Consider the following 14932-nt stretch of genomic DNA (forward strand, 5'->3'; position numbering starts at 1 on the left):
TAATACAAACTGGTGCAGAACACACAAAATCTTACAAATACATACTGTATATGTTTCCCCCTATATACCCCTATTAATTCTCCACAACAAACACCCCCAACACCGTTTTAAATCCATCAAGATTCAGAAAGTGAATGGCCCTTACATTTTATATGAGTTATGTATCCTGTATTGCAACATGCATTTCTTTGCACATTAGAACTAAATAAAATTAAATCAAGCAAGATAATACCCTAACAATGGAAAGGTGTTTGCCCATCTTTAAAAGGAAAGCAGTTAATGTTTGTTGAACAAAAAAAGCTGTTACACAAAGTCATGTCAGCCATTATTGAGACAAATCATTCCCAGGAAATAAAAGAGAAGCAACAGACAAGCACACATTAAAAGCATTCTAAATCCCAAACTGCCCAACGGTTAAATTAAAGCACATGAAGGGGTACAAATGTAGAAAACCTATTCTTTCTTATTGGAAACTCAAAAGCAACTACAAATAAGAGGGAATAATTTAATCAGCATTGCACTTCAAAGCATTATAACACTTGACTGCCTTACATGTTGGTTTTTAGTTTTAGAAATGATCACAAGCTCAATGTTATTTCCTACCTATCTAAACAAGAGCATTACTGCCACTATGTTTATCAGCACAATCAACCAGTGCAGGTTATATATACAAAGGTGCATTTTATGACACCGTGGCCACAGTCCTTCCTAGCAGGCTACTACGTCAATGATCCTCCACCTGCACCAGTTATAGGCACCAGCAGCTTTCCCACGCCAGCCAGCCACACCCAATCCAATATCCCAACTACTTATGCCGGTGGAACTACCCACATAGCTATTATTATTATTATTATTATCATAGACTAATAAACAAATTAAAAGTGAGCCTCTTCATGATCAGGTGAATGAAAATGTCTGAAAGCATTATTGCTGTCTAGTGTATCTACTTCTGAGTTCCATTGTGATTATGTCTTGGAAGACTCTTAGCTAAATGTTAATGTTAATTGGAAAAGAAACAGGGTGAACAAAAAAGAGAGGAGGGGTTGATTAGGCACCACATCATAGATAACAACAAAGAGCGGCCTGAGCCTGTCATATGTACCTGGTTTCCAAGGTAGAACTGGTCGTAGAAGGGACAATGAAAAAAAGTTACAAATTAGTTTTTCATAAAGCACAAGTTTCACTGAACACTTGAGGTAAAGTATAGGGTATAGACAAAATCCTCTTACCCTGTATTTGTTGGCACCAATTTGCTCAACTTGGAATCGTTTAGGACACTTGCATTTTGCCACTTGGCGTGTAACCTACAAAATAAAAAAACGACATTATTTAGACATCATTTATATTGAGGGAAGGTAATACATTAGTTCCAATGATTTACGGCAGGGATCATCAACTAGATTCAGCCGTGGACCGATTTTTTCTTGAGTGGATGGTCGGGAGGCCGGAACATAATTGCAAATAATTTGTAGATTGCAAATTGACCGCAAGAAGCCCAAAAATATATAATATTTGACTAAAACATAATCATTTCAAACCTTGCTTTCATTTGTATACAACCACGTGTCTCTCTATTATGTGTTGGAATACTTGGGAACACATTTCCAAAATAAAAATCACATGGAGCTGATTTCCTGGTGTTTTTACAGTCTTTTATGTCTTAAAATGAAACAATGTTTTTGCTCAGAAAATGTTGGGGGCCAAATAAAACCACCTGCGGGCCAAATTCAGCCCGCGGGCCGCCAGTTGGGGGAACCCTGATTTACGGTCTGAGTTATATGTCAACACATATAGTACCTCATCTTCAATTTTGTCTGCATCTGTGAGGGGTTTGTATGCCTCTTTGTTGGGGTGAAGGGCAGCCACAAACTCATAGTAGTCGATGTAGCCGTCACCATCCCGGTCAAATATGTCTGCCACCGCACTCATCTCCAGCCGACTGGTAGGGAATTCTGGAATGTAAAATAAAAAACGGAAAATAATTCTCTCATTTCTGGGAAACTTGACAATAACGCATTTTCACACTAGCGTACTGAACTGAATCGTACTGTGCTGGCTCAGATATTTTCTTTTCGCATTGTTCTTTCCAGCATTGTTACAACATCTATGGTGAATGTGTTACCAGGCCAGCCCAGTGCAGCTCAGTTTTGCTCTATAATGTGAAGAGGTTATAGGTCAGGGGTGTGAGGGTATAGGTCAGGGCGGCAGGTAGCCTAGTGGTTAAGAGCGTTGGGCCAGTAACTGAAAGGTTGCTGGTTTGAATCCCCGAGCTGACTAGGTGAAAATTCTGTTGATGTGCCCTTGAGCAAGGCACTTAACCCTAATTGCTCTTGTAAGTCGCTCTGGATAAAATGTAATTTTGCCCTGGGGGCTACATTCGGTCTTCAACAAGGTCCGGAGGGCCGCACTGAAACTGTGTTATATTTCAGCATTTGCCAAAAATGTTCCTCTATCCATCGTTTTTCAATGCTCCCTGACTGTCTAGCTTTGATTTCGGTGATTATTAGAGAGCTGGGCACAGTCAAGAAACTGTATGTATCATCTCTACACAGTTTCAATTTGGTTTGAGTCATGTTAAAGTATAATGAGTTTGCCCCCCCCCCCCCAATATTATTTTCTAATTTGTTATTATAATAATTTATTTAAAAAATATATAATTTACTCAAACCACCTGCAAGCCGGATTGGATCCTCTCACAATACTTACTGGAGGAGAGGATGCCTTCAATGAACTCCTGTCTGGTGACCTTTCCATCCTGGTCCTTGTCAATGCGTCTGAAAAAGTCCATGACACGTGACTTCTTATGGTTCATCCATCGCATGTAGCGCTTCCGCCACACATCAAAGTCAAAGTTGGCAAATTCCTTCAGCTGAAATAAAATAAATCACAATACATTGTACACCATGATATACATTGTATTGAACATAGTGATAGTCTCTCTCTCTATGGACATTCACAGGCTAGCTAGCACAATACATTGGTGATGGCTTGCAAGATCATTTTGAATATGGAATCTAGTTAATTTCTGAATGTCTCCATAAAGCACATAAAGTAATTAACATTTAGCTAACATAGGGTTAAATTATCAAATGTACCTCCTCAAGTCTGTCCATGGCATCATTGAGTTTCCTCCTCCTGTCCAGGGCCAGTAGCCACACCTGCTGCCACTTGCTGACCAACAGGTTGACCCTGGGGTTCTTGGTCTCTATGGGAGGCTGTGACGCTGACGGGTACATGGCTTGTGTGGGAGAACGCTTTCCTGTAGGTGAAAAACAACCTCCTGTTTAGTGATACCGCTTTTCCATTGTATAACTTTTGTTCCATACCAAAAAAAACATAGGAATGATATCATTTCGGGGACACAGAGTGAGGTAAGCTATGAGGATGTTGTGTCATGGTGCAGGCAGTGCATCAGAGCAGGGCCAGATGGCTGAGGTCAGGGCGTTTAGGGGAGCCCTGGTATGGGTACATACTTCCACCTCTTCCTTTCTCCAGGACAGGGATTTGGGACTGGATGGCAGGCTCGCTACCACCCGCAGCCTTTCTTTTGTGTGTCTTGGTGATCGTGTCAACATCTGGTTGCTTCCTGGTCATTTCCTCCATGAATGTCTGCAGGGCCACACAGAAACAACACGTTTTCAGTTTGTACTGTATACTGTATTTACTTCAAAGGCAGTGTACTGCATGCACAGTACACATACAGTAACTCATGTTACTAGAAAGAGTGAGCTACTCTATCTAGAATAGTATCTTCTAATAACATTTCTAGTACTACTAGACTGGCAGTGATCAACCAAGCACCAAGTAATACACCAAACTCTACCTTTACATCATATAGTAAAGGAGGATAACACTGTCAAGCTCCTGGTCACTCTGTACCTGGTGTTCAGCGATGAGGGCTTTGACCTCGTCTATCTCCTGAGGCAGGACCTCCTTGTCCTTGTCGTTGAGTGTTGCCTCAGCCCACTGCAGCCAGCCCAGCAGACCCTCCAGCAGCTCCTGAGTGGCCAGCAGATCACTGAGGGCCATGGCCAGGCGCTGCTGGTGCTGCCGTGCCCACGCTTGGACCTGATATGTAGAAACCATTTAATACATCTGGTCATTTAGCAGACGCTTTTATCAACAAAAAAAAACACAATTGAAAGTGATACATATTCAGTAACGTGGTCCATGCGGATTCAAACCCACAACTCTGGTGTTAGCAACACCATGCTCAAACCCACTGAGACATTTGAACAACCCAGTGAGTCATTTGAACCCCCAACAACAAGATTTACATTCATGGCCTTCCACTTAAACTATGATTAGTTACAACCAAGTGAGAAAGTACTCTATCTGTATGACTGAGAAACGTGATGAAACATCCTGGCAAGCATTGAGGTCATGCAAGTGATATTTAAGGAGTTGGCAGACTGCTTTGCCATGATATAGGCCTATGCTCTCTCACCCTCCATTATGACGCACAGCAAACATGCATGTAAGTGTTCACTGACCTCCTCGAAGCGGGCTTTAATGATGGTGTTCCAGTGTTTGATGGTGGTGATAGAATCTGGATGGCAGATGGTCAAGATGGCCTCCCCCATACCGGTGGCTTTGTTCAGGCCTACTCTCTTCTCCTCCTGCTTCTTCATAAACTCCTGAAAGAGAACCATTGGTTTCCATTAGCAATCGACAATGTTTGCGTCAAAATAGAAATAAAAAATAAACCTAGCAGCCAGTATCTCTGTTTCTCTCTTCCTCTGTCAATACCTGATCAAGTGGAGATGAAGAAAGTAATGTTATGTGAAGTCAGGGGAAACTATTTTAGATTCAGTGAGATCATGTTTGAGGAAAACTCAATATTGTGAAGTAGTTGGAATGGAATAGCAAACCACCATCTAAAATCCATGTATGGCATTTCTACTTTTACTGGCAAGCATGATAGACGTGTAAAGACTGTCAAAGTGAAGTGTGTTTTAAATGTCGATACTACATTATGAGAGTACCTCATCAGAAAAGAATGATAGTCGAGTGGAGAAACATACCCACATTCTCTGCAAATAGCTGCCTTAACGGCCATATGTTTGAGCAAGGTACTATTTTGCTCAGAATTAAAATAGTTAATGCAAGCCTCATCCCTAAAGCTTATACAAGCCTTTAAATAGCCCAGAACAACTATTCATCTATGGCCTGATATTGCATTTCGCATTTGGTCAGCTTTTATCTTAAAGCTTTATTCTATATTTTGGATATTGCTGTATTTTTCTTTAGGGACCATTCTGCCCCGCCTGGAAGATAGTCTGTAGGGAAACACTGTGTTGTTCTATAGGATGACGATGTTCCAGGTTAAATGTCACTTGCCTTGTGCTGCTCGATAAGAGCCCTGAGGGCCTCCTCGTCGTCGGGCAGGGTGCCATGGAAACGGAGGCTCTGCTCGGCCTCGGCCAGCCACTCCAGCAGGATATGGACCGTAGAGTGGAACTCCTCAGCCTGCAGCGAGGGGACAGGGGACAGTTCATCAACACACAGGTCTCCAAAAAGCATTCCTCTAAGCACTCAGCCAGGTCCTAATGATGGCGTTCCGGGATAGTGTTTTTTGCAGACACACTGCACTACTCAGAAGATTGCTATGATCATATGAATGATATTCCTGAGACATTTAACAGATTTTTTAAAATCTTTAATTTTTTTTAACCCATCCAACACCCCCCAAGGCTTTGTTAAATCTGATCATCTGTGAAACTGCATAAAAAGATGACCTGGAACACCACTAATGTAATTTTAATAGGTGATATAGAGAGGTTTGGCATAGTGAGAGTCCTACCTGACACAACGCCTGTTCCAGCCGGGTCTGTTTAGATACTGAGCGGGCGCACACAGTCTCCCAGCGAGCGCTCAGCTCCTGCATCTGAGCTTTAACCCAGGATGAGTCTTCATGGCTGCTCTCAATCAGGTCCTTAGCCGAACGCTTCAGGGCCGCAACGCTCCCCGTCCTCTTCCCCAGCTCCTTCTGGAACACCTGGAAGATAGGGCAGAGAGAGAACTAATTAGACACTACACACAGACGCAGTGTAAACAAACACACACACACACACACTCACAGATCATGTTTCCCAATAACCACAAACTCCATCTATCCATTACTGAATATACAGCACTTTGCAGTACCACATCACAAGTAATTATTGCTAGAATATCCCTAGTGCCAATATAAATTAGACCAAGTTATACAAACAGTCATCTAGCCCCATTTCCCTCAGGGCTAAACTGTAGTCCAAAACATACGAACCAAAATCAACACTGATTGTGAAAAATAGGGATTAATACAGTTCGACAGGGCTGAAACCTATCCAGCTAATACACTAATATTGTGCTAAAAGCACTTCACTTTTTGAACAGTGTTGGGTAGGTTACTTTTTAAATATAATCTGTTACAGTTACTAGTTGCCTGTCCTAAATTGTAATCAGTAACGTAACTTTTGGATTACCCAAACTCAGTAACGTAATCTGATTACTTTCAGTTACATTTGGATGACTTTCCCCTTAAAATGCATTAGAAGAAGACTAAAAGGATCCATCAAACACATTTGGTGTGTCATCATAGTGGTCTCTGACTTGTGATCAGACTCGCTCAGGTGGAACAAACTTAAACATGCGCCTTTTTTCAATTCTGAATTGAATGTGATGGAGAAAACAGAAATGTGTCATGTATTTTTTTTGCAAACATCCAAGAAGTAATCATCTAGTTTTTCAAAAGTTTCTGTAATCTGATTACATGTAATCAGTTACTCCCCAACCCTACTTCTGCACCCCAATGAAGTCATCTGGATGAATCTGAAGGCCATATATGGAGGGTGACTAAACCAAGCTCTTGACTGTTGATCTACTTCAGTGCAGTGACTCAGATATCCTGCCAGGCCACGCACCCTTTATTTCTCTGTGCCTCAGCAATCTCGTGTCTCCGCCAATTCAGAACAGCGTTTTGTCACTTAACACAATTTCCATTTCCGACAAACAGCTATGGGGGGAAAATAAATTACCGCTCTTGGGGCCATAATCGTATTTCATATATTTAGCCTGTGAGCCACAGGAAGGAGAATAAAGTACGCTGAACAATATACACAGTATAGCTTCTAAATCTTGACTTCATTCAACTCCTATTACATGGGACACAAATAGGATATGTTTGAGCTTTAGAATCAAGTTAAATACATTTGCTTAGGCCCAGAGTTTGGGCAGATATACGCTGTAAGTAGGCACCTACTGCCATTGTGCCCTTGAACAAGGCACTTAACCCCCAAACTGCTCCAAGGGTACTGCTCTGTGGCTGTACAATAAAGATATATTCTACGAATGTTTCTTTTTTTACCTTGTGACTGTCAATGAGATTGAGGACGAGGTCTATATCGCCATGTACCGGCTGGTCCTCTGCCAGCTGAGGTTCCACTCTGTACAGCCAGTCAATCAGGGCCTGCAGGGCATCAGTAAACTGACCAGAGAACAGCAGCGCCTCCTCAAGCTTGTTTTGCCTGAGAGGAAATACAAATAATTATTAATGAACATACGTAATGACCCCTGACAGCAGAATCTATCATTGTTTTCTATTATACAGTTGAAGTCGGAAGTTTACATACACCTTAGCCAAATACATTTAAACTCAGTTTTTCACAATTCCTGACATTTAATTATAGTAAATATTCCCTGTCTTAGGTCAGTTAGGATCACCACTTTATTTTAAGAATGTGAAATGTCAGAATAATAGTAGAGAGAATTATTTATTTCAGCTTTTGTTTCTTTCATCACATTCCCAGTGTGTCAGAAGTTTACATAAACTCAATTAGTATTTGGTAGCATTGCCTTTAAATTGTTTAACTTGGGTCAAACGTTTCGGGTAGCCTTCCACAAGCTTCCCCCAATAAGTTGGGTGAATTTTGGCCCATTCCTCCATTACCTTGACTTTGTTGTCCTTAAGCCATTTTGCCACAACTTTGGAAGTATGCTTTGGGTCATTGTCCATTTGGAAGACCCATTTGCGACCAAGCTTTAACTTCCTGACTGATGTCTTGAGATGTTGCTTCAATATATCCACATAATTTTCCTTCCTCATGATGCCATCTATTTTGTGAAGTGCACCAGTCCCTCCTGCAGCAAAGCACCCCCACAGAATGATGCTGCCGGGATGGTGTTCTTCAGCTTGCAAGCGGCCCCCTTTTTCCTCCAAACATAACGATGGTCATTATGGCCAAACAGTTCTATTTTTGTTTCATCAGACCAGAGGACATTTCTCCAAAAAGTAAGATCTTTGTCCCCATGTGCAGTTGCACACCGTAGTCTGGCTTTTTTATGGCAGTTTTGGAGCAGTGGCTTCTTCCTTGCTGAGCGGCTTTTCAGGTTATGTCGATATAGGACTCGTTTTACAGTGAATATGGATACTTTTGTACAGGTTTCCTCCAGCATCTTCACAAGGTCATTTGCTGTTGTTCTGGGATTGATTTGCACTTTCCGCACCCAAGTACGTTCATCTCTAGGAGACAGAACGCGCCTCTCTTCCTGAGCGGTATGACGGTTGCATGGTCCCATGGTGTTTATACTTGCATACTATTGTTTGTACAGATGAACTTGGTACCTTCAGGCGTTTGGAAATTGCTCCCAAGGATGAACCAGACTTGTAGAGGTCTACAAATTTTTTTCTGAGGTCTTGGCTGATTTCTTTTGATTTTCCCATGATGTCAAGCAAAGTGGCACTGAGTTTGAAGGTAGGCCTTGAAATACATCCACAGGTACACCTCCAATTGACTCAAATTATGTCAATTAGCCTATCAGAAGCTTCTAAAGCCATGACATCATTTTCTAGAATTTTCCAAGCTGTTTAAATGAACAGTCAACTTAGTGTATGTAAACTTCTGACCCACTGGAATTGTGATACAGTGAATTATAAGTGAAATAATCTGTCTGTAAACAATCGTTGGAAATATTACTTGTGTCATGCACAAAGTAGATGTCCTAACCGACTTGCCAAAACTATAGTTTGTTAACAAGAAATTTGTGGAGTGGTTGAAAAACGAGTTTTAATGACTTCAACCTAAGTGTATGTAAACTTCCGACTTCAACTGTATATGTCATATCATTACGACTTGACAGCAAAAACTCTACTGGGGCATTCTGTATTTTGAGAGGAATTATAGTTGAATCACAGTATATCGAAAGTCTTCACAGAGCCCACAGTTTCAGTATCCATCATCATCATCAAGATTAGATGACAGTAAAATATATAACAATATGCATATTATGTGTCCATTACACAGCAATGTGCAGGTCATGTCCCCTTACCTCTCGACTGACTTGCCACAGACAGTGTCCCACTTGTCCCTAAGTTCACTCAGCATGTCATCCAGCTTCTGGTTGTCGTCCTGCAGTGACGTTTTGTCCTTCAGGGCGCGTCCTGTACGACTGGTGGTGTCATACACTGAGTGCTTGCTCCCCAGCGCCTTCTGGAACTCCTGCGTGAACCAATGGTGGAGAGACATGGTCATTATTTAGGCTAGTTTATCCTATCCAAGTCAGTCTGTGGCTGGTTTTTAGCCTCGTCTCCAGCCGTTCAAGGTTTTTTACGGTGTGTCTGGCAAAGAGAAACTAGTCGATTTTAGACTAGACAGCTGCACAGCCAACAGTGAAATGTCAGAAATGTAACAGTAGCATAAGCAATTTGACCATGGTCTCACTTTCGGTCTTGTTACAAATCGTCAGCAGCACAACTGAGAAACCACAGCTGAGTTATTTCTGGAGCACTACGTATGATTTAGCGGGTAGATTCCTTCACAGAGGATTGTCCCCCTAAACTACAGTCTACATTCTGTCATGGATTGAAATTTGTGAGTGGCATGTGTGACCTATTTGCTTATAAAGGACACTAAGCAGTGGCTGAAACAAAAACAAGGGGTCAAGCGTCTTTCATCCACACGGATTAAAAGTATCCAAAATCAGGGCCATCCCTAATACATTCTGTACATCCAGGGATTATGAAAGGATTAGCAAAAGCGCCTCACACACAACAGCTCAAGGACAACAACTGAATAGCCTAGTCTCTGACACTAAAAGCACTAATGCATACCGTATACTATAATTCAAAACAAAACAAAAAAATTTAAGTGAGAAGTAGGCATTGGTCTGAAGCCGAAAAATAAAGGAAATTCACATGAGCACCACAATGCCTACTCCACCCATGCTCTACCACGGCTTTCCAGCACACAGTTTTGACCTACTACAGTAGCTATGTTGGTCTACTGTATTTCAAACAATGTGTAGGCAGGTTGCTTAGGCTTGAAACCTTCTCAAACAGCCTAATTCATACTCTTAGAGGAGGTGCATCCATAATAATGTGATTTGTACCGCATACAAGTTAAAGTATTGGATTCTTCACGCACCCCACTAATCCCATTCCAAGCTTTTTTTTATTATATGAAAGCAAGCTTTGCTTTTATACTCACAAGACAATCATGCTTGATTGGGTAAGCTATTTTGTCATGTAGTAATGTGGTGCTTGCCTGTATTTCCTTAAACCTTTATTTTAGCAATACATCTCATTGAGAAGAAAAAAAATCATAATCTTTTTTCGGTCAGTAGGTGCCCAACATAACAACAGGTGGTGTGTTGGACACAGTCAGTCATATATAGAGGTCTACAGAGCCTGTCTCCATTCCTGATTTCGGTAACCATTAGCTTACCTGTGTAATATTGACATAAAATCAGAAACACTTGTTTTGCAAACATGGTCCTGTTTTATCAATTGCTGTGCTGATCAATAGGCAGTTCATTACCTCTCTCAAATGAATGTAGCTTAAAGTTTTGTGTATTTGTATTGATTTTTGCAATAAAGACGGTGACGCTATAATAATGCACACTTACAATAGGCCTATATCTAAAAAGAACATACTGCCTAATGATGTATACAATAGGCCTATATCTTAAAATACATACAGCCTAATGATATATATACAGTGGGGGAAAAAAGTATTTAGTCAGCCACCAATTGTGCATGTTCTCCCACTAAAAAAGATGAGAGAGGCCTGTAATTTTCAACATAGGTACACGTCAACTATGACAGACAAAATGAGAAAAAAAAATCCAGAAAATCACATTGTAGGATTTTTAATGAATTTATTTGCAAATTATGGTGGAAAATAAGTATTTGGTCAATAACAAAAGTTTCTCAATACTTTGTTATATACCCTTTGTTGGCAATGACACAGGTCAAACGTTTTCTGTAAGTCTTCACAAGGTTTTCACACACTGTTGCTGGTATTTTGGCCCATTCCTCCATGCAGATCTCCTCTAGAGCAATGATGTTTTGGGGCTGTCGCTGGGCAACACGGACTTTCAACTCCCTCCAAAGATTTTCTATGGGGTTGAGATCTGGAGACTGGCTAGGCCACTCCAGGACCTTGAAATGCTTCTTACGAAGCCACTCCTTCGTTTGTTTGGGATCATTGTCATGCTGAAAGACCCAGCCACGTTTCATCTTCAATGCCCTTGCTGATGGAAGTAGGTTTTCACTCAAAATCTCACGATACATGGCCCCAATCATTCTTTCCTTTACACGGATCAGTCGTCCTGGTCCCTTTGCAGAAAAACAGCCCCAAAGCATGATGTTTCCACCCCCATGCTTCACAGTAGGTATGGTGTTCTTTGGATGCAACTCAGCATTCTTTGTCCTCCAAACACGACGAGTTGAGTTTTTACCAAAAAGTTCTATTTTGGTTTCATCTGACCATATGACATTCTCCCAATCCTCTTCTGGATCATCCAAATGCACTCTAGCAAACTTCAGACGGGCCTGGACATGTACTGGCTTAAGCAGGGGGACACGTCTGGCACTGCAGGATTTGAGTCCCTGGCGGCGTAGTGTGTTACTGATGGTAGGCTTTGTTACTTTGGTCCCAGCTCTCTGCAGGTCATTCACTAGGTCCCCCCGTGTGGTTCTGGGATTTTTGCTCACCGTTCTTGTGATCATTTTGACCCCACGGGGTGAGATCTTGCGTGGAGCCCCAGATCGAGGGGGATTATCAGTGGTCTTGTATGTCTTCCATTTCCTAATAATTGCTCCCACAGTTGATTTCTTCAAACCAAGCTGCTTACCTATTGCAGATTCAGTCTTCCCAGCCTGGTGCAGGTCTACAATTTTGTTTCTGGTGTCCTTTGACAGCTCTTTGGTCTTGGCCATAGTGGAGTTTGGAGTGTGACTGTTTGAGGTTGTGGACAGGTGTCTTTTATACTGATAACAAGTTCAAACAGGTGCCATTAATACAGGTAACGAGTGGAGGACAGAGGAGCCTCTTAAAGAAGAAGTTACAGTTCTGTAAGAGCCAGAATTCTTGCTTGTTTGTAGGTGACCAAATACTTATTTTCCACCATAATTTGCAAATAAATTCATAAAAAATCCTACAATGTGATTTCCTGGATTTTTTTTCCTCAATTTGTCTGTCATAGTTGACGTGTACCTATGATGAAAATTACAGGCCTCTCTCATCTTTTTAAGTGGGAGAACTTTAATACACATAAGTGAATTTGTCCCAATACCTTTGGTCGCCTAAAATGAAGGGACTATGTACAAAAAGTACTGTTGCTCAACCCAGTTAGATAGAACTCTGCGATTCGGCTAAAAAATATGTTAGCATTGTCAGAATTCTACAAAAAGGTAGCACATCATTGGTTCTTAATGGACGGAAATGAGCATGTGAGAGCGATTAATTATAAATATAATAACAAATGTTGCACCTACAAACTTAGTCAATCCAAAATAAATGAAGTCCAACGGTCACTTTATGGACGCTATAGTCTCATTTTAATCCGTCATCTAGAATCTGAGCTAGGAAGGTGCAGAAAATACTCTGAAAACTAAATTTCTAATGACCCTGTTAAAAAATCCGGTATGTGGTTGTCGGTAACAGCTCATGCCGAGAGGCGGAAAAACACAAAGCTGTGGTTTTAAAGACAGCTGTGTCTGAAATTCACAGTTTTTGATAAATCTGCTGCTGCAGATGTTTTGCTGTGCTAAATGACTCTCCTTCATAAAAGCCTGACTATCAGAGGGGTCTCGCCAACTCTTTCATTAACACCCCCCCCCCCCCCCCCACCTCACAAGGAAAAGGATTCAACAAGGTTCAGTTAGTTCAGTCACCTTGTGCTGGGCCAGCTGCATCTTGATCTTGTCAGGGTCGTTGGCGATTTCCAGCTCAGAGTCCAAGGCCTTCTCCGACTCGTCCAACCATTCCGTCAGCTTGTTCCAGGTTTCGTGGAACTGAGGGGAGAGATGTAGCAAATGAGGCTTGCGTAAACCACACTGTGATATATGACTTCCTTTGATTTATTGTTCTATGTTCGGATGAGTCTAATTTCAGCGCCAAGAAAAGTGATGGGTCCGTACTAATGAAAGAGCTCTGAGGCCAGTTTGGAATCAACATGTAACACCAGACTCTCTGTAATACTGATACAGCTTTCCAGCGATAATAAGCACCATAAAGTAGTTGTGACACATCGTCTAGTCGACTTTTGTCTGCAAAGCATTCATGTACTGTACGGTATTTGACCTCACACCTCGTTAGTGACCTCACTTCTCTGTTTCTCTATCAATGCCTATTGCCCAGTTATGTGGAAAGATGATGACGTCTAATACAGTCCACCTCTCTAACTTCTTCTGTCACACTCTCGCTCACTGCCTCTCTCCCTTTCTCTCCATCTCTCCTTCCACTATGACTCTCTCTCTCACTTACTTTTTTCGACCTACATCAATTTCATATCCCACTTCAGTGTGGCTAGACTGCTGACTCCTAGCATATCAGTTTAGGCACTGTGTACTACTGTGTAATACTGTACCAACTGTGTAGTACATCAAGTGTGCCCAGTGTGCTGTACCTGTTTGGCCCTCTTCCTGGCATCATCCAGCAGACGGCCCCTATCCACAGACCTCTGCACCACCTTCTCCCAGCGGCCCTGCACACTGATCAGCAGGTTCTTGATCAGTACCACGTCCTGCTTCTGGCTGAAGTACTTCAGGTGGGTCCCTGTCTTATCCAGCTCAATGATCTGCTCCCTGTGGGAGTTCACCTCTGTCACAAACACCTGCCAATACACACACATCAGAGGATCATGACAAATGTTACAATAGTGTTACACAGTGGCATTGATCTTTTTTGGATACCATTTTTTAGGTAGAATGTTCACTTGACTAATGAACAGAGTTCTGGATGAGAGTCAAATGGCCTTGTTGAGTCGTGGTTGGCTTGCTTGCACTGCAAGCTGTCTCCGCTATGGAACCTAAGCCCATCAATTGTTTGTGCTATTGATATCATTAATACTAAGTAAATCAGGATAGGAGGCTGTTTAGGTTAATTATTAGATAATACTGAACACTGAAATGACAAATCATGAAAAACCTATCAACATGTAAATCGATGTGTTATGTTAATTGTCTTCACACCGACACATACCTTGTGCTCATCTATCTGGAACATTATGTTTTCCAGGATGAGGGAGGCAGGAGAGGACATAGTGAGAGTCTGTTCAGCTTGGGTCAGCCAGTTGATGAAGTCCTGGAGAGAGTTATGGAACTCTGTGGCCAGAGTCAAGGCCTCCTCCAGTTTCACCTGAAGCAAAGAGAACGAAGCCACCTGAGAAACATGGCACTCTTCCTACTGACACAAACATTCACACACGGATGTGCACACACACAAACTGATAGACCTACACAGACACAGACAGGCTCGCCTAGCACGCGCGCGCGCGCACACACACACACACACACACACACACACACACACACACACACAAGCAAACACACAAACACTCACCAAAAAACACACACAGGTTGTTTGTTCATTTGTTGCCACAGCATTAGGTAATGATTGTAATTGGTCCAAACATGACTGACCTCTGTTTAGACAGAGGAAGTCAGCAT

The 14932-nt window shown here is 41.9% G+C and overlaps 1 protein-coding gene across 2 annotated transcripts in view; it reads right to left on the minus strand.

Annotated features, from left to right (window-relative positions):
- The window catches only part of LOC311132554 (dystonin-like), a gene marked incomplete at its 5' end in the record, with an annotated part of 177663 nt that overhangs the window by 12125 nt on the left and 150606 nt on the right, over positions 1-14932 (minus strand). For both annotated transcript variants that reach the window (XM_084165817.1, XM_084165816.1), the window contains 15 exons: positions 1103-1120; positions 1230-1304; positions 1798-1952; positions 2707-2869; positions 3096-3259; positions 3474-3609; positions 3880-4068; positions 4494-4637; positions 5341-5469; positions 5804-5998; positions 7349-7508; positions 9310-9479; positions 13157-13276; positions 13891-14097; positions 14466-14621. In XM_084165817.1, coding sequence (XP_084021943.1) covers positions 1103-1120; positions 1230-1304; positions 1798-1952; positions 2707-2869; positions 3096-3259; positions 3474-3609; positions 3880-4068; positions 4494-4637; positions 5341-5469; positions 5804-5998; positions 7349-7508; positions 9310-9479; positions 13157-13276; positions 13891-14097; positions 14466-14621 — 2181 coding nt within the window. The remainder of the gene's footprint in view (positions 1-1102; positions 1121-1229; positions 1305-1797; positions 1953-2706; positions 2870-3095; positions 3260-3473; positions 3610-3879; positions 4069-4493; positions 4638-5340; positions 5470-5803; positions 5999-7348; positions 7509-9309; positions 9480-13156; positions 13277-13890; positions 14098-14465; positions 14622-14932) is intronic.

This window comes from Coregonus lavaretus (assembly GCF_964263955.1).
Source record: "Coregonus lavaretus genome assembly, chromosome: 1".
In the NCBI taxonomy this organism is placed as follows: domain Eukaryota; kingdom Metazoa; phylum Chordata; class Actinopteri; order Salmoniformes; family Salmonidae; genus Coregonus; species Coregonus lavaretus.